Consider the following 20,296-nt stretch of genomic DNA (forward strand, 5'->3'; position numbering starts at 1 on the left):
CCCTGGTCGCCATCTCAGACAACTTCCCGTTCTCTCTAATTAAATCAGGCCAAATTGGCTCGACCGGGTGAAAGCCTTCAGAGAATGCATTATTCCAAAAAGTAAGACTTCAATATTTAATCTTTGCTCTCTAACAAAGTTAAAGCAGGTTGAGTAAAAATAGTGTGCTATCAACAAAAATACTAACTAGCAGCACAGATCTCACACCTCCAAATTCAGGTTAACAAACGTCTTTCTTATTTGACATATTCATGAAATCAAGATTGCTCTGTGATGTTTTAACAAGAAAGGTTTAAAAGTCCCACTATTCAAAACAGTAACAGTTTAGTTCATGCCCACGTTTTTAAAAAGTCTAATCTCAGAACCAATTTGATGACAAAATCACTCCAGAGTTGTTTGTGATTGTATAAAGAGGGAAGTGTTTATTTTCCTTCATCAACCACTTTCTAAGACTTGCAAATGGGCCAGTAGTTATTTCCAAAATAGAACATTTGGAACCCTGGCCTAAAGCTGTTGGGTGGTAAAGGGTAGGAGTCCTTTTTTTTTTCCTCCCCCCCACCCCTGCTCACTACAGATTTAGATGAACCATCTGGTGTTGGTACCTAACCCTGGACTCCTTGCACATTTGGACCAGCCGTATCAGCAACATATGCTTCTGTCTCCGTGTCTGGCAACCATGCGCCCATCACAACGATGGGAGGTGACATCATTCCACTGCTCAGGTGTGCACTTGTAATTGCAGTCCAGGAGCAGGGGCTGGACTGGTCTGGCAACTTGAATTTTAATATAATTTTACACTGCACTTTTTATCTAGATCCCTTGAGCTCAGACAATAATAAGATCAGCTAGTTCCCCTTATCCCTTAGCACAATGTCAGCATCATACCCCATACCATGACCAGCTTTTCATACCTTTTTATGTGCACATCAGACCTCGGAGGATGGAAGTGATATAAGTTCAGGTACAGAGCAGGCTGAGCAGCTGCTGCAATTTTTTTATTTTAGTTGAAGGTTAAATTTTATTCTATATAATGTTTGCACTATACGCAGAGTTCTAATCATCACGATAGGCTTTATCAAGCAGTTGGCTTACAAAAAGCTGGTCTACTTTCTGTCTGGCTGATTATAGGGATAGTCCATTTGGCTCAAAATGTGTTTTTCAAGTTTAAAATAAGAGAAAATACGGTAAAGCTGGAAATTCTTTCAAAAAATATGTAATTTTGTTAAGAAGTCATCATCATCATATTGTCATCATCAGTCTTATGTTCAGTTTAAACCAAAAACGGAGCCTTTGATTAATGCCGTACCTGCAGATCTTCTTCTCTGTCGTTCTTTGTTACGCCCAAAAATCTTTTTCCGATGAAGTCGCACACTAGCAGCAGCCAACACAAATACAAGCTGAAATGCACCAAAAGAACCCTTCAACATAAAAAAAAGTGAGCAAACAAACAAAAGCAGCTTGATGACTATGGGGAGAGTGGGCGGCCATGAAAGTGCTGAACACAAGCCCACGCCACCTTGGTCCTCCCAGCATTTTTCCTAGACAGGAAGATGGATGGGCCCAACTCTAATAATAACTACACTCCACTTACCATGGCGCCAAAACTGCTAACACTGCAACTGCCCCCTGATGCTAGCTAGAACAACCACCTCCCACAATGTCGCCCACTTCTCTCCTGATAGGAACATTCTGTTAGGCAACAGTACAGAAAGCTGGTGGTGGAAATCTCCAACCTGTCCACCTTTCTTCAACATCACCACCGAATGACAATCCTGGATGTTCCTGCAGGATTGTGAAGGGGCTTCTGTACTGGTGGTACAGCAATGCAAAAAAAGAGAGCTTTTTTGGCATTTAGTCTAGTTACAGTCGAGATTGGTATTCAGTATGGGAAGGTGTACTTTGTGTGAAATTCGGCAGAAAAAGATGAGACGGTGAATGTGAAAAGAAGCAAGAAGCTGAGGGAATAAGAGAAGAAGCAAGAATACAGAGAAACAATGGAAATATGTAAAAAGGTGGTAAAAGAGAGAGAAAGAAGAGCCTATCTAAATGTGCAGAAGCATCAATGAAGGAGCACTATTGTTCCTAATGAGGTGTGACAGCCCAGTATAAACTGGAATATGAAGTGAACCATGATTACAGAGGGTTAGATAACAACCACTACGCAATGCAGTGAGAAAGCTTTTCAGGCCTGGCCTTGTTTCCTTTCTGTTCTCAGTCTATATATCCTCTACGTACTCTCCTTCTGTTCATGCATGCATATACATATGTATGTGTGTGTGTGTGTGTGTGTGTGTGTGTGTGTGTGTAAGGAAGAGAGAGGAAAAGTAAATAAATGAGCGGCGATCTGTGAGTGACTACTTTCCCACTGTGTGAAGTGAGGGCAGCACACTATACGAGAGAGATAGCAGTAAGGTCAGCTCCACCTTCACAATGCTAAAGGCTATGATATGCGAACATGCCTGACAGTAGGTGCTTCATCACACAGTGGCAGCTTGACACAGGAGCCTTTTCTCTTGATTAATCCCCTCTGCTTGCATCCTGCTATGAAACACGCTGCATCTTTATAGTATTGGCAAACCATAATAACACAAACTGCTTTTCATTTTGCAATTAATCTGTAAATCTGTGAGAGGAGGAAAAAAGAAAAACAGCTTGTGCCTTGTCTTCCACTCCCAACATATAAATGTGTGATTTATTTTCCATGCAGATTTTCATTTCAGGATCTCATCAACAAAAGTGATTAGTTCAATAACTTTAAAATATGCTGCAAGCTGGTACATTAAATTTACTGTAAACTGTGTCTTTAAAGAGAAAACATATCTGTTTTGAATTTGCATATTTTTCATTTACACCCACTTTCTCTCTGGAATGAGTAGACGAGAAAAGTTTAGCTGACAGTAACACATTCCCAAACTGCCACTGAAAATAACTTCAGCCCCTCATCCAATGAACCATCACCTTGTTGATGAAACACCTCTACCATGCTTGTGACATTCTCACTTTCATGGGCGTGCACTCTCGTTTTGCCAAACATCGCTACAGAGCATGCCTAAACATTTCCCATGCACTGTTTTCTTCATGACGCTCTTTCACTCTCAGAAAGCCAATGAGCCATCTAATGCAGACTGAAAGTGGCGGGGTCTGCGGGGGTGTGGTGTCGGTGGCAATCGACTTTCCCAGGTAAAGTCAGCGGAGCAGCCAACAGATTTCTCTCCGACATACATTTTCATTTTGATGACTGTGGATTGCCATCGCGCTGCCGCTGTCTTGCCTCCTCTCAACTTCACTTCATCATTCCTCACGCCCATAAGAAAGGTTCATTTCCCCTGCCCCATTTCCCTAAAGGTGAGTTTACCCATCAGTCACTCTGGTAGATGCACTCCAGTGTTTCCCATTTGCATTCTGAAGGCGAAGACAGATACGGGCAGGATGGTGCGTACACACTGTTACGACCCAACAAAGTCAACTCACTGGGAGGTGATGTTAAAGCGCTGATTTAAGAAAGCTGCCCACTGCCGCAGGGGAACATAGTAAAACATGATGATGGGGCATGGGGCGTGATGTTTGTGAATGTCATTTAAGGAGGGCTAATGGCTGCTGTCTCTTTGAAAGGTAGATCGATACGGTAATGAGGAGACGGAGGCACAGGCGTAATCACCGAAAGCCCAGCGGTGCTGAAACCCACAGAATAAAATAGATTCGGGTCTTGGAGGGCGTCAGGCTGAGTGACGCGTTCATTTGGACACACTTGCAACATCTTGCATTTTCTAATGGCCTTAATGTCAGTAGGCACTTTGTTTTTTTTAAATATTTTACGATTTTCACATCCAGTGCTTGCTTATGACTACTTCAGAGGGCTTTTGTTAAATCTCAAAATCTCATAGTTTAGAAAAAAAAATGTGATCTGACACGAGACCTATAAACAGCAAAGGTTTTTGAAATTTCTACACATTAGCCACAAAGGAGGAGATATGGGAACATCCTAACAAACCGGACAAACCAAAGGCCAGCGACAAGGACCGGTAACAGTGATTCATTTGAAAGATTAGTACATCGTTTAAGGTTTAGAGAAGATGCAAAGTACACGTTACTGAAGCTCATGCCTGGTGGATTTAAATGGAATTTCATTAAAGCTAAAAGAAAGAATGATGACTTTTACAACTCCCACTGGCAGCGTTTTTACAGGCAGACGTTTTACACTAATGGCTTGAATATGAAATAGTGACCCCATCACGCTAAGCTCGTTTTGAGTAAATTGAGCCCACTGGTAAAATAACCTTTAAAACGGTGTCTGCTAAATCTGTTGTTCTAGCCTCTTACAGCAGGGCTTCTTAAAGTTTTTCAGCATCTGGACCAGAAGGAGAAATTTAGTCTCATGCCCTCAAACCCAAGCTCATTTGGAGAGATTGCTGTTCTCATTTTTGTGATTACAACGGCAGGGACGTGACCCATTTACCGGATAACTCTTGGTTTAAGAAATGCCTTCCAGGTATATGTCACAGGTTGAGCTACAATAGGAAATGCTGCATTCATAATTCATATCTGTACACTAAAGTGTTTCCTAACAACACCAAATCCAGACACTGAGCTGGTGGTGTCACAGCACATTCACAACAAACACTGAAACATCTAACCATTAAGTATAGGGAAGGAAATGCATGGTACCAGTGACCCTGATCTGGAATAGGACACACAAGGACTGTACTGGTTGTAATACTGGCGCAGTGTGAGTGTCAGCACGATGCGTCTGTGAAATCCATCTGTTTCTGGCCATGAGAGGCTAACTGAAGCGAACCAATGGAGTGAGACCTGATTTGGTGTCAAACGGAGTACTTGGATGAGGCAGCATGTATGGATATGTTGTGTGTGTTTGTGTATGTGTGCATGTTTTGGATCCTGTAGTACAGCTTATGGTGTTTATGTGCATCCTAGTGAGATCTCACGCTAAGAGCCAGGTTTGAGTCACAGTTGCTGGACAGAATGCAAAGACTGGACGGTGGGCAGATTTTGCATGGTGAAAAAAAAGGTTGTTAATGTTGTGACTAATCTCAAAGACAGCTGTGATCTGACCTCATATCCATATGTCAAACCTAAAATTTGCACAATCATGTGAAAGGATAGAATAACAAGGACTGTGATAAGCAGTTCGTAAGTATCACACAATTACTGAGACAAAATTATTGTCTCGCTCACAGTAACTGAGATATGTTTAACATTTTACACTCTAGTAGTTTATTATAAAGTACTAGAGTGTAAAGTACTACTACTACTACAAAGTGCTACTTCTAGTACTTTGTCTTGGAACAACTGTAGCCACACGATTTCCTTAAAGTATTCTGATTCTGATTAAACTTGAGTCCCATTTTCGTAAAGTTTACCTGAGAATCATGGAAAAGTCCAGGATTCCCAGTCATAGGGAAAAGTATGAATAAAAGAAAAAAAACACAAGATAATAATGACTAGTTACTGTATAATATGGATACAAAGCACAAATCATTATGGAACAGCTTTTGATCATTTTCAGGATTTAAATTACTTAAACATCAAAGACTAAGGAAAACTTGGAAGCGTGGAGGCGTACAACCTTTAACTGCCAACTTTTGATCAACTGCGGACTCAATAAAGTAATTAAACGTGACAGCATGTATAGTTAGACAGTAAAAGAAATTAAGTGTGTGATACTATCGGCTTCTGGCTCATGCACTGTAAAATGTCACTTACAATAAAGGCTCCTATTGTCAGCAGGCAGGCGAGGAGGGCAGATATTTAGCCTGAAATGATGAATTGATCTCAGTTAACTTATGGACGCAGGACAACCCAGAGGTTGTCACTTAATGATAAATGGACGTAATACTGAGCAACGGGGACAGCAAGTCAAGGACTTGGGGCGGGAGATTTAACACATGATGGATGATAATCTTGCATACCATGTGGCATTTATGCAAGTGTGATGGGTCGTGTGCATGTGTGTGTTGGTTTGTAAGTCTACAAACAGTGGCTGCTGTTTTATGTAAACTTAAAATCTACATTGTTGGCTGCGATAACCGCAGACAGCAGATTTAAGTGCCTGTTCCACAATGGCTGTGTTAATGGTCTTAACACTGGAAGGTTGCATGCCTCTAAATATAAAATTTAGACACATGCATATATGTACAGTACACATGAAATAAAAATATATAACAGCATAAGTGCATATAAATATAGGACTGCAAAATGTGCTAATACATACCTACTTTCTGTACCTAAACAGTATAGAAGAACTGGGACTGAGGTATGAGGCATGCAGTGCTATGAAAAAGTATACCACATGATTCAGTAGCTTTTAGAACCACATTTAGCAGCAATAACGTGAAGTAATGGTTTTCTGTATGACTCTTCTTTAGAACATTGCTTCAGTTCATTCAGGTTTGTGGACATTAGTTTGTGCTCAGATCCCTTAAGGTCCCACCACAGCAGGACCACAGCAGTCTAGACCTCAAATAAGTGGAGGTCTGGACTTTCAGTGGGCCATTGCAATGCCTTGATTTTGTTCTGTTTCAGCCATTATCATTGCATGACCCAATTTAGGCCAGGCTTTAGCTGTCAGACAGATGGCCTCACATTTGACTCAAGAATACTTTGGTAAACAGAGGAGTTCGTGGCTCACTCAGTGACTGCAAGGTGCCCAGGTCCTGCAGCTGCAAAGAAAACCCAAATCATCTCCCCAGTACCTCTGTGCTTGAGGTATGACGTATTTGTGTTGATATGCTGTGTTTGATTTTCACCACAACTGATTCACGTTTATGCATTATGGCCAAATATTTTCACTTTGGTCATGTCTGTCCAAAGGACGTTGTTCCAGAAGTCTTGTGATTTGTTCAGATGCATCTTTACAGACCCGAGATGTGGTGCCATGTTCTTTTTAGAGAGAAGAGGCTTCCTCCTGGGAACCCATCCAAACAAGCTACACTTGGTTCAGTCTTTTTTCTTAATTTACTATCATGCTTCTTAAATTTTACTGGCGATTTTTTTTTTCCATTGTATTAACACACACCTGCTGCTCTCAACTAGCAAACTGCCCAAACATCTGCTTTCACAGAGGTGGACACAATTGCTGATAATCAGTTAATCAAGCACATTTGATTAGCAGTACCTCGGTGAATCTTACCCTGTTAATTCCAATACAAGTAATAATGTTTCATGCAGTTTTTTATAGGACAGCACAGAGTTTAGAGAAACAAATTTTACATATATACATATAAAACACAAGTTTCACTCACCCTTCCCTGTTTTCATCTTCATCTGCATTGGAGAGCAGCTGTGAGCCAGCCAGGGAGAGGTCCAGAGCTGCAAGGGGCAGATCTCTGTAGCCAAAACTCACCAGCTGGACTGGAGGAGCCAAGCACTGGTTCTCATCCTCCACCGGCTGGGAGATGATCTCCAAATCTGACAGACCTGCCTGCTCCACTTCGCTAGTTACATGCCAGCAACAACAAACAGACAAATGACATGCACACAGACAAGCACGCAGTGGAGAAAAACAGAAAAAGACAAGCATTATTTGAGAAATGATCACATTTTTCAGATACCTTTATCAAACTCATAATTTTATCATTGATGGCAAAGAAAAATTTACAGAGAAAATAGGCAAGGTTTGTTGAAGACCTATATGTATGTATCAAAAAAGTGGTGCAATTAAAATAATAATAATAATAATTATTATTATTATTATGCTGCCCAGCAGCTTCACAAGGAAAACATTCTTATTTACTGTAATGGCATTAGGGAATAAGCATAGGGTTGGGGAGGTTTAACACCCACGCAGCACCAAAGAACGACTACAGTATGTACTCCACTGTTAAGGAGCAGCAGAGATACAGGTGCCCCTTCCTCCAAAAGATCACTGAAAGTTTGAGTGGCTGTCCTCAAACTGGCTTACTATATAATCTAAACAGCTGAACAGCATTTAAGTAATGAGCAGCTGGGCACTAAGAGGTGAATACTGACTTTTTACTTGTATTTTCTTTGTTTGTTTTTTTATAGTGGTACATGACTGAAACCATACAAATGCAAATGCTTGTCCCAGTTGAACTTTCAATTGCTCCCAGATTTACTTTGCACTTTAGTTTATTTTTAAATTTCAATAAGCACAACTGTTTTGAACATAGGCTACAGTTCTCCTTCTATCAGTAAAACTGCATTACCCGGATTACAGACATGTATAAATATTTTTATCACAAAATTGCTGAACAGACAACAATAACAGACAATTGGTGTGACAACTGAATAAACAATTACTATAAATGAAACTCCCCCCAAAAAAAATCTTGAACACTTTCTAAGATATCTAAGTGCCACAGATTTTATCAGTCAGCAGTAAGGGCTTTGAACAATTTGACAATCCTTGCAGCCTCCACGGGGTTCATTTCAGCACCCGCATCAACCCGGAGTCTTAATATCTGAACACATCTTGGGTGTTCGGTTTAAGGCCAGCAGCATGTAGCCCAGCGTGCCCACAAGCCCCAGTTGTGTAAAAGCTGGGCCATCTCAGCAGAGCGTGTAGGTGAAAACAAACGCTGAGTGCAGCTGCAGACTGACTGTGTGTGCCCTGTGGTGTGTATTTTTAGACCAGAGCAGATGCTGGTGTATCATGTCTGCTGTGACGTCACTGCCTCTCTCTTTGTCAGCTGAGTGGATCCCCACTCTCCTTCAAACGTCAAAGGAAGTCAGAAAAAAAGGTGAAAGGCAAGGGGGAAATAGAGGAGTGGTGTGAGTGTAAAGAAACCAGGGGTTATTAAAAAAAAAAAAAAACCTCAATTACGGCTGGAACCAGACAGGCACAAGAAAAAGTGACAAATGAGGATGGAAGACTAAAAAGGCTCAGGAGGAGAACTAGAAGTGTCGAAGCAGATGCAACACAAAAGTAAAAGCGATAAAAAGGAAGCGAGGTAGAGAGAAAGGGGTCAGGATGGAGACGCGGGGAAGGAAGCCTGACAACAGAAAGGGCAAAGTGAAAAAGGAAATGGTAATGTAGAGCTGATAAGTTGATGAGGAAAAGAAACAATGTGGTAAAAGTAAAGGCCCCTGTGCTCTATTTCACCAAGGAAGAGAAATGAGGACAGAGCAGGAACAAACTGAGGGAAAATGACATCCATCTTTTTAGGCTCTCAAGCTGGTAGCGACGTGAGAAATTTGGCCACTAAGCACAGGACCGACACTGAATTCTCAAAATTTTGCTGCAGAAGCATGTGATACTAACAAACATAAACCATCGTATGTCATGGTCACGCAATATTTCCGCCTACTCTCTATTTACATCATGGCTGAGGCACTCAAAAAAAATTAATTGTTGATAATGGTTGTGTGGCCTGGACTCGGATTTCATACTGTAGAGACTCACAGTTCCTTTTTAAACACTTTACAAAGTAGTACAAGAGACTTAAAAAGTCCACAAAGTAGATAATAAGTGGTGTTGTAGAGTGGTTAAGCAGAGAACAGTGCATGAACACAAATCCTTATTTTATTCTTTTATTTATTGGTGGGAGGGGTGTAAAACAGAGAGGGGAGAGCTGCAGGAGGATGGTTTTATATTTTTTAATTGTCTGTTTTTTTCTACCTAGATTTTTTTACTACTGAATCATACTGGCAGCACTGCTTGGGGCGATCGTGGCTCAAGAGTTGGGAGTTCGCCTTGTAATCGGAAGGTTGCCGGTTCGAGCCCCGGCTTGGACAGTCTCGGTCGTTGTGTCCTTGGGCAAGACACTTCACCCGTTGCCTACTGGTGGTGGTCAGAGGGCCTGGTGGCGCCAGTGTCCGGCAGCCTCGCCTCTGTCAGTGCGCCCAGGGTGGCTGTGGCTACAACGTAGCTTGCCATCACCAGTGTGTGAATGTGTGTGTGAATGGGTGGATGACAGGATATGTAAAGCGCTTTGGGGTCCTTAGGGACTAGTAAAGCGCTATATAAATACAGGCCATTTACCACTGTTAATAGTGGCAAGCTAGGATATCATTGACCTCTGTTTTTGTCAGTTGCAAATTTCAAAATAAGAAGTTCAAGATTTGCGGTGTGAACTGGATCAATTTAGTTAACAACTTAAATCAAATGTCCTGCTCCTTTTTTTAACATAAGCCGTGGCTTTTGTTAAGTGTATTTTTAGTCAGATAATACATGAAAGTTTTTCAGAAGAAAACTTGAAACTTTCTTGCATCTTTCTAAGCCTGGGTTCTCAGTGGCAGTCTCTGGTAACATGTTGTGTGGCCTGCAAGCACGACAAGGAAAGACTCCACCACTGTGTATTTAATTCATTCAACAGTCATGTCATATTATAACAGCACAGAATGAAGCCAACGGATCATGTCTCTTCAGTATTAACACTTCTGTTCACGCCATCATTGCAGACTCAACAGTGCCAACATACACAAATACAGCTGGAGTGAGAAAAAAAACAGCCACTCAACTAAAGGCTGAAAAACCACAATGTAGCACAACAATTACACCTGCCAACATAAACCACCATTGTATAAACAGGAACATTACAAACACTAACTAAAAGTGACTGATGCATTTTTTTTTCTGCCTCTCTGTGTTATGTGACTCAGTGGCTCCGTAGTGTAGTGGTTTACATATTTGACAAACAAGCGAAAGGTCTTTGGTTTGATTCCAGGAGGATCCACAAATCACTTTAGGGTTCGATCAGAGAAAGAAATCTGGCATAAAACATTTGCCAAATCTAACATGAGGCTGTGGCTGCTGTGGCGAACCCTTGTGAGAGGGCAGCAGGCCAAAATAGCTCTCTCTAAACTGCCATTCAGCACCCAGAACTTAGAAAACCATGCTCTAAATCAACTTTTCAATCAGTTTCCTGTATTTGAAGTTCTATTTCATGTGTAGGGGGAAAGAAGGAACTGCAAGAAATGAACTTGATAAGTCTGCAAAAGAACAAATCTGTCCACTTGTTTCCCCGTGGATAAGCATACATGGGTAGTTGGTAATAAATCTCTGGCTGTCGAGTTAGTAGCTTATCAGCATTCTTTAGGGCCTTCCGCATATCTGCATAAGACCAACACCATCATTAATCAATGCTAGCATAATACACCGAAGCTAATTATTAGGGAACTACTTTAATGTAGTTTTAAACAATAGCTCTTTGCTATAAGGTTTGGTGAAGACATATACATTTCCTACATACTGAAAGGTATGCAGATGTAATGCCCAAACCCACTTTCTGATTTATAAAAAATAATATTAAATAGGGTTATATTTGTATCGCCAGTACAAATCCAACTGGATTACAGTGCTACACCAAGCTGTTATCAGTTTGTTGCTTCTTAAATTATGTAACTGTAACATTAAAAAAGCACCAAACTGGAGTGTTTTTTGACACATAAACGTAACAAGAGAGTAACGAGAACGTTTGGAAACTCAACCACTCACACAGAAGTTGAATGAGTTACATTTCTCGTCAGGAGGTGTATTCTACAAGGATTATTTATGGGGGATGTGATCAGTGACCCCAAAACGCTTTGTCTGTGTAAACTGAGGTTCTGGGAAAGACAGAAATAGACACCAGTCACTCGGAATAGATCATGATGTGTTTTTTCCACAAGGCCTGAATATAAATTACTTAAGGAATAAGTGAATCTTTGAATCTCCTTTTTTTTTCATTTAATCAAACCAAATTAGAGGAGAGAAGAAAGAACAAAAACTTTTGCCAAATTCTTTTGATGTAGGCAGGAAGTCAGTAAACCACAACCAGATGAATTTTCCAAGCAGCTGTTCAAGCAGAAGTAGTTTGTTTGACTGATGAGAAGTTACAACCAGGAGCTAATAGATACCAGAATAATGCACAGACAAGTTTTTATGTTGATACTGATATAAATAATGGTGAAGCCTTCTTTAATAAAAAATAAATAAATAAATAAATAAAGACCAGAGTTTCTGGGAGTTTCTGAGAACAGTGTCTTTGGTTTTTCATTATTAAAAGGCTTCACTTTCTAGAAGTGTTATTGCCGTCTAGTCTCAAAGCAGCTGTCCTCATCCCAATTTGAAGGGATGATTTCCCTTGGCAAGAGGGCCTTGCATTACTTTGACGATATTTATTCTTTATAGTTATGAATATATGGACTAGAGGTTATTCTGTTATTTTGTTGACTCGTGTTCAATAATGCAATATGTTTTATATGAGTGAAATATATGGATATTACATCATTAAAAATGAATAACAGACAATAGCTCTTTCTGCCCTGTTCATAACATGGCATGACTTTGCTAAAGACAAGGTACAGTACACGTGTAGGGACATAAAATAATGAACAACTTAAAGGAATAACTGTGAAGCAGCAGATGCGTTAAAATCTGAACATTCATTAAGTTTCAAAAATGGAGAGTAGTTTTTTATGTAAACAAAGTTTTCCAAAAGTTGGAAAAAAAAGCACAAATATCTATAATCATCCATAATCCATATCCATAATTGTAAACCTGGGAGAAGTTAGCAGATGTTTGCCTGAAGACCAGAGATTACACGTTGGGTTTTGGGTGTTTTCTTTTTTTTAAAGGAGAACATTTGTAATGCAACATCATCGTTACTGCTCTGTGACCAGTGTTGCACTAAACCCCAATGAGATGCATTGTGGGGGGGTTTATCTTCCATTATAGCACATGAGATGGAGTATACTGTTGTACTGTAAAAATGTATCTATATGCCTCAGTGACAAAATCCTGCAGGCATATTTTACTTTGAGGCTGGATATGTTCAATATGATACCGTAGTGTGTAGGTCTGATAGTTGTTTTCTCCACTCTTTTCCTGCAAACAACATCTCATCCATACCACCTCTCATCCACAGTACAGCAGCAGGTTTGGCTGTTTTCCCAAACAATCAGGACCATACACATAACTACTCATGACAGACACAAGCTGTCCAGAGCCTAGCAGCCCATGTGTCTGGTGCTCTGCCTAGCTGGCAGTCAAGATATCAGGAAAAGGTGCTGACCCAGGCTATGGATTTCCACAATGTTCAGCAATTTTCCTATCTAAGGGAAAGGGCTTTATCGTGAATTTTAAGATTTTTTTTGAGAAATCTTTTCATCTTAGTTTTTCCTGCTTCACTTTGTGAAACTTAAAACCTTCCTGTGCATGTCATCTATTATAGTGTATGCCCATTTTATTATATTTATCTGGACTGGAAGAGTGAAAAAGTGGACCAATTAAGTTTACATCATAGACTTTAACAGCTTTAATAATTACACATATTACATAAAGAATTTATTTATCTCCTTGCGTAAAATGTCGCTTTGCTGCAGCTTTATTATAATTGTTTAATATTAAAGATGGTAATGTCTTCAGTGTATTAACATGAAATCCAATGAACCCGAAAACCTAAAAGGCAAATATACCTCTGTTTCTATCCAAGTGCAAAAAATAAAAAAAATTCTGCTGTCTTTAATACAAATACTGACCTTTCCAGATAACCATGACGCTCTTATCTAACAGAAAGGGGCAATTGCAAAATTCTGAAATTATTTCATGGAAAGACTAACACGACTGCAAACTGCAGAAGAGTACCCACAGGAAAGGAGTGATATTCAGGGGAGCAGGTCTCCCTGAGGGTGGCAGATAAAATTAAATAGTGGATTGTGGTGTTGTGGGCCAGGTATGAAAGGTCGTTGTGTGACAAAAGCTGCTCAAGGGATTTCACTGAGCAAAACATAAGGTCATGTTAAGTAACTGTGGGCCGGCGGCACCGAAGAGTGTTGTTCCTCAAACATGTGAAAGCGTCTCACTCATGAGCCTCAGTTTGCTCATTAGCAAATGTTAGCATTTTATTACACCAAACTAAGATGCCATGTTAGCATTGTGAGCATATAATAACATACAGAAGTCAGCATTTAGCTCAAAGCATAAACTGAAGCGCTAATGCAGCTGTAGATAAATTGCTCTTGTTGAAATATCTTTGTCCCGTTCCTCAAGAGCTTCCCTTCCATAAAAGTTTTGAAAAATAAACAGATAAATAGACTCAATTCGATTTATAGAAGATGGGACACCTCTGGGCTTGAGGGACTTTGGGGTTTCTCTGCAAAAAAAAAAAAAGCTTTAAAATGTATGGAAGCCTACACTTAGAATCAATTTGACTTTAAACTCGCTTCATAATTGCATTTACTTTTTTGCAACTTCAATAAATCATAAAGTCCAACTACAAACTCTGAATTATAAGAAATACAATCTACTCTGTTCTGAAAAACCACCACTACATTAGCAGTGATAAAGTGTTGTGGTGTTATTGGATTCGACATGTGCACAGGTAGTATGTAGTACGGAGAAAAATGTTGCCATAAAAATGGGAATTTGTGAAATATATGTCCAACATTGCTGTGCTTTACTGTGTTGATATACAGTGTAAACATACGCATCTATCAGTAAAATGAAACATAAAAACTGTAAGCCATCATTTCAGCGCAAACATTACATCAAGCACAGGTGCTACGCTGCCTATCACCTCCCCTCCAAAGGCCCAGTGGCAGCTTTGCAAATACACAGTCTGGGGGTGTAGAGAAAATATATAAACATCCAGGCGCATTTTATACAGAACCACACTCCACTCAGTTTATGGCCTCGGTGGACTACAAGATCAACACACACATGTTAGACTGGGTTGTTTGAGGCCAACGCCTGAGGATCTAAAATACTCCCAAACTTGGCCAGAACACTGAAGAAAAAGCAGATGTTCACTGCTCTCACCAGCTGCTGTGGAGAACTTTGGAGAAGCTGGGCATCATTGTGTATTAGTGTTACAGACTCATCATCTCACATGAGTCTGGAACAGCCAGCTGTAGAGTATTTCACAAGTTATATCCTGTAGTAAGACACAATACTTGAACCATATATATGTCTACATAAAATATATTCCATACTAAATACAACACAATATAGTCTTTTGCTTCCAAGACAGCAAAAGTCTAATGATGATTTTTAATGTTGACCCACAGACAAAGTAATATGCATAAGGAAAAAGAAAGACAGAATTTATGATTCTGGCATCATTCAAGCCTTTCCAAAACAACAATGCCAACAGCCACCAGTCATTTCAAAGCAGCAACTTTGCTAACAAATCTTGGTGTTTAACAAAACGTCGAGCTTGTAGTACCTGTCACTTCTGCAGAATTTACAAACTGCCTTGGGTAATTTCCTAGAAAACCCAATTCAACTTCCAGAAAAACTTGCATAATTTCATGCCAGTGGATATTAATGAAGTCTGCCAGGCACATTAGCTCATTAATAATATTGCAGATTAACCTATGATGAATTGGAAGACTGCACAATGGACTGTTCTGGCCCTGCTGTGACCAGTCTCTTATCTGACCTTTACAGATACAAGCAGCAGAAGACACGGGAGACACAGAGACCCTTGTGGGGCAGGACTAAGACAGCAGATGTCTCCCTCATAATGGAGAGGTCCATGGACCTTATTACTCTGTGTCAGTATCCAATAATAGATTATTTTAATTTCTACAGACACTTGAAGGAAAATTGGTCTTGAAAGCTTTAAAGGCTGGAAACACGGAGTTCTGTAGACTCGTAAAGCTGATTTTAACAGTGGTTTCTTCTCCACTGCCAAACGTAAGAGAAATCATAGGAGTGCATTTGAGGTGTCGCCTGTACATGAAGTATAGCTAAAACAGAAGAAACACTTGTGTCTTTTTATTGTGTTGTATTTAAATTGCAAGGGGTGAACTATATTTACAGGAACAATTAATGCACCATGTGAATGGAGATTCCATGACCCAGATTTGTTATTGTGCATAGGTGCATATAACATCAGTATAGTAGAATGAAGGGATTATAAGGTCAAAGGCAGTGTTTCTTCCAATAGCCCAGAAAGATATGATGAGCATATAAACTCCCACCCTCCAAACTAAAAAAGAAAAACTGTACAGCCTCTCCAACCTCCCACTAGCACTGCATTAACATCAGTGTAAACAGCAATGGGGTGAGAAAGATGAATGGTCCCGTCGAGCTTCAAGGAACCCTCAAAGTTCCAAAAGGGAAAATCTAAACTAAAATGTAGTTTACTGTATAAATTATTCCCACAAAGTGAGACTCTGTGAACATGAGCACATCTTTCTCTAAAGCTTCAGTCAAGCTACAAACCTCGAGCATTGTTAGGTGAGAAAATATGGAACTGCAGCAAAAATAAAGCTGTGGTGGAAAGTAAGTAACTAGATTACACTTTTAGCTTCAATTCAAGGGGCGTAAGAACAAAATACAGCAAGTCTTTAGAAATTATGGAACTTTTAGTACATTTATGTACATATTTGTTAGACAAACTAACATAATTTTAATATTTAGGATTGTTTCTACACTCGGATTAAGAGAGAGTTAATGACCGCCTGAGGAAAGAACACATGGACACCACCAGATCTCCTCCATTAGGATGACGCAGCCACCTTCAGTTGCTGCTTGTTTGTGGGTCTTTCTGCTCTCTGCTTTGTATTTAATAACGAAAAAGCTACTTTCTTGGGTTGAGATCAGGTGACTGACTTTGCCATTAAAGAATAGCCCATTTCTTTGCCTTAAGAAACCCTTGAGTTGCTTTTGCAGTATCCTTTGGGTCATTATATAGCTGCACTGCAAAGTGGCATCCCATCAGTCCAATCAAGCCTAATTTGTCTGAATCTGAGCAGAGAGTATAGCCTATACACTTCAGAATTCATCCTGTTCCTTCTAGCCTAAGTCATAACATCAGTAAACAATAGTGACCCTGATCCACTGGCAGCCATACAAGCCTATGCTATAACATTGCCTCCACCATATGTGACAGATGATGTGGTATGCTCTGGATCATGAGCTGTCTCTCTCCTTCTCCGTGCTTTTCTCGGTGTAAGTTTTTGGTTTTTATCGGGTTTACTTTTTTATATATGAATTTGTGTATTTTATAATTATTGCTTGCTTTAAATTTCGCTTTAACTTAAACCAAATTGTTATGAAGCTGAAAAGATGTGCTAATGTAGAATCAGCCTTGCAAATTTGCCTGAAACATAAATGTAAATAAATCCGGTGACATCTCATCCTTAAAAACCAAGATGAGGTGGTGAATAGTGCACAAGTGGCTGGATGTTAAGAGCAATAAAAATATTAAATTTTTTTCGTTCTGCCTATAACATACTGCGTAATCATTAGTTTCGAGTGCAAATGTGGGCCACAGTCATCTGTTTTAGGATGCGTTTCACCTTAAACACAACATGAGACAGCACTGCTACTGAGAGCTGCTGAGCTGTGCTTCATATGGGACCATCAGCAGAACCGGTTCTCTCAAAAAAGCGCAAATGTAGCAAAGCTTTAGAGCTATTCATCTAGGTCAAGAGAATAAATGCAGTTGGTTACAATGAAACAAATTACAGAGTCATACTACCAGCAGAATCATGAAGTGACACAGAATAATGATTTTCAGCATTCTCCCATATCTCTTACTTTGCCTTCACACATTCAAAACATACACACAGGCTACAGCATGTTCCCTCAGTAATGCATCAGCTGTTCTTAGTACACAGGTTGAAGAGGGAAGATTAAAAAGGGAAAGCTTGGAGAAAACTGGGGGTGGAGATGTATGCTGAAAGAATTGTGGTCATTTGTAATGGTCACGGGGCACAATAAAGAATATAGCGGATGTTGCTCCACAGAAGATATTAACATAGTGACCTGCGTTTAAGGTTGTAGAACAGACGCTCTACAGTCAGCATTGTGCAGGTGTGTTTGCATGAATCTGCATTTCAGCATGTGCCTGTGCATTCAGAGTGAGGAGGGTCAGAGATACCTCAACGGGCGCAGTGTCTGAGTGAATAAAGATCATTATTGTAGAAATGGAGATGGAAAACCGGGAAATGGCAAAAGAGGAAATCTAAAAAATAAAAAAAATGGGCACACTGGGAAAATAAGAAGAAAAAGGAAGAGTGATTAAAAAAAAGTCTTATGTCCAGCTGACACAGTGTAGCGTTTATGTGATTATTTTTCTGTCATTTAATGACACTTTGATTGGGGGGTTTTCTAAGACAGGAAATGTGTAGGAGTTCAGTTTTTTGGTATACCAGTTTGCAAATTTAACAGATAATGAGGAAAAAATTTTAAAAAATCAATCAGTGGTCAAAATTGTGTGTACGCTGTACTTACTCAGAATTAGCCATGATCCTGGGTGATGGAGGAGATAGAGATGTGGTGGAGGTTGTCAAAAGGTTTCCACTCACTTCTGTCTGTTTTAGTGCTGCAGGTCAACTTCCCACCTGAGAGATGCTGCTTTCATGCTGAACCCTGAGAAGAATACATTCATTACAGTACAGTACATAAAGTATACAAGTCCTTTTTTAACAACTTATGGATATAAGTGTAAATGTAGGTAAAATCAGCCACACCTCAAATTTCGAAATTGTGCACGCACACTGTTAAACACTCTAATAATGCCAGTTTTAACACTGTCACAATTTTAGTGCACTAATTTATTTACAGTTTACTTACTCTAAATTGTCGTCTTTCTTTAATGCCTTGGAAAAATTTGAAATTTGGCAGCTTGCTTCCAACACATAACTCGTGGCCAACACATTTTATTATAGTGATCTGACATTTGATAGTGTATCAAACTGGCTTTCCAAATTAAGCTTCTTCACAACATAGTGATAAATATCTGTTGTGCAAGCCCTGCAAGTTTTCAAAAGTGGCAATCAGATTATAATATTTACAAATATTAATCTGAAGTCTACATTTTGTGCGGTTATTTAAACAAAAAGACTAGCAGAATCTCAAAAGAATACACAGTAAAACTTGTGCAAAAGTAAACTTTTGCTCAGTCATAAAGCTTTTATCTTCTCTTCTCTCTCAAATATTTAGCACTCCAACAGAGTTGGAAGCATGTCAGACTTCCCACGCTCCATCAGAGTAATAATAGCACCTGATATAAACCTGCACTGATTCACTTGCTGTCATGAGAGAAACTAAATAACAGTTGTGTGTGCAACTACTAACAGATCCACTCTGCACTTACATGAATTATGTGGCACAAAGGACCTACCTGTGTGAGATTTACATTGTTGACGGGTAATTGTGCCTCCCGCTGCCCCCTTGCTGATAGAAATGTCTCTCTCGGCGGTGATCAATGTAAGTGAAGCAGCAGCAGGCTCGCACGGTGTGTAGGCTGCAGCTATCCTTAGCACTTTTGCATTGGACGAGCACCACCACCGCCGCCGTTGCTGCTGCTGCTGCTTCCGCTGCTCGGATTTCAGTGCAAAACCAAAGAGGGGCTGAAGCTCAAATGCAAGAAGCATCGTCACTCGGCAAGATCATATTAGCTGTAATTGTTATCAGAGCGGTGAAATAACGGCCCTTTAAGTGCAGCCTCCTCCTCGCTGAGATTGATGAGGCTTGATCCAGATCCAGATCCAGGTTCCGCTCCCCAGCCGAGGGTTTCCCCGGCGAGCGCAGCGGGGAACCCTGCGAGGGGAGCTGTCCAGGTGCTGAAGCGAGCCCCGATGAAGCCTCGGGTCTCTAACGACCCCCTTCCACAGCTGCAGCCGGGCAACGCGAAGCGAATTTCATCCAAAGGCCACCAAAACATTGACGTTTTTGTTCCGTAGACTGACAGTAGCCAGCGAATCGTGTGACATTTGCATCGCTCCGGTCACGACATAGCAGTCTAAAAATGTTGGCCGTGGGGTGGATGTGTGTGTGCGCGCGCGTGCGTGTGTATGTATGTATGTGTGAGAGAAAAAGAAAGCCTGAGAGTAATTTTTCTCAATTCCCGAATGAGGCCAATTTGAGAGCGGATTATCGCCACAGATGATTTTATTAGCTTTACGCCTGGTTGGTCGTCCCTCTCCGTGTCATGAGCGTTTTTTATGGTTTCCCAAAATAAAGATACTATGGGAATATAAATTGCCTTTACAGCAATTGGCTTAACCGTTTGTCATTCATCGGGATTAGCCAGTCGATGGTTAAAGCGCACATCAATCAGACTGAAGCGTCTCTTCCTTTATTTAAACACGCCTGGACGTGGGCTGCTGGAGATGTTATAGGCTGAGGTGCAATTTCAGGGTGTGCGCAAAAAACGAAAACCGGTGATCTAAATTAACTGTAGTTAGCCTGTAGTTACAACCGAAGACGGATGCTTAGCACCCAGTGGGCTCAAAGGCTGTCTTTCAAAGATTCACAGTGCGTTCAAAAATAGTGGGTTTAAGAAAACAAGATAACAGATATCTATTTATATTGTTTTTGGGTGTAATTTATTGAGATGAGCAAAAGAGATATGATTTGGCACATTTAGAAAAGAACTTCAAC

General features: G+C 40.2%; 1 protein-coding gene across 1 annotated transcript in view; it reads right to left on the bottom strand.

Moving 5' to 3' along the window:
- LOC101471800 (transmembrane protein 266) overlaps nucleotides 1-20,149 on the bottom strand; it is a 53,208-nt gene extending 33,059 nt beyond the window's left edge. The window contains exons 1-3 of the mRNA XM_004539572.6: nucleotides 19,035-20,149; nucleotides 18,143-18,280; nucleotides 7,260-7,451 (exon numbers count right to left, since the gene is read on the bottom strand). Of these exons, the coding sequence (XP_004539629.1) occupies nucleotides 7,260-7,451; nucleotides 18,143-18,156 (206 nt within the window). The 5' untranslated portion in view covers nucleotides 18,157-18,280; nucleotides 19,035-20,149. The remainder of the gene's footprint in view (nucleotides 1-7,259; nucleotides 7,452-18,142; nucleotides 18,281-19,034) is intronic.
- Between the last annotated feature and the right edge of the window lie 147 nt (nucleotides 20,150-20,296).

This window comes from Maylandia zebra, linkage group LG1 (assembly GCF_041146795.1).
Source record: "Maylandia zebra isolate NMK-2024a linkage group LG1, Mzebra_GT3a, whole genome shotgun sequence".
In the NCBI taxonomy this organism is placed as follows: domain Eukaryota; kingdom Metazoa; phylum Chordata; class Actinopteri; order Cichliformes; family Cichlidae; genus Maylandia; species Maylandia zebra.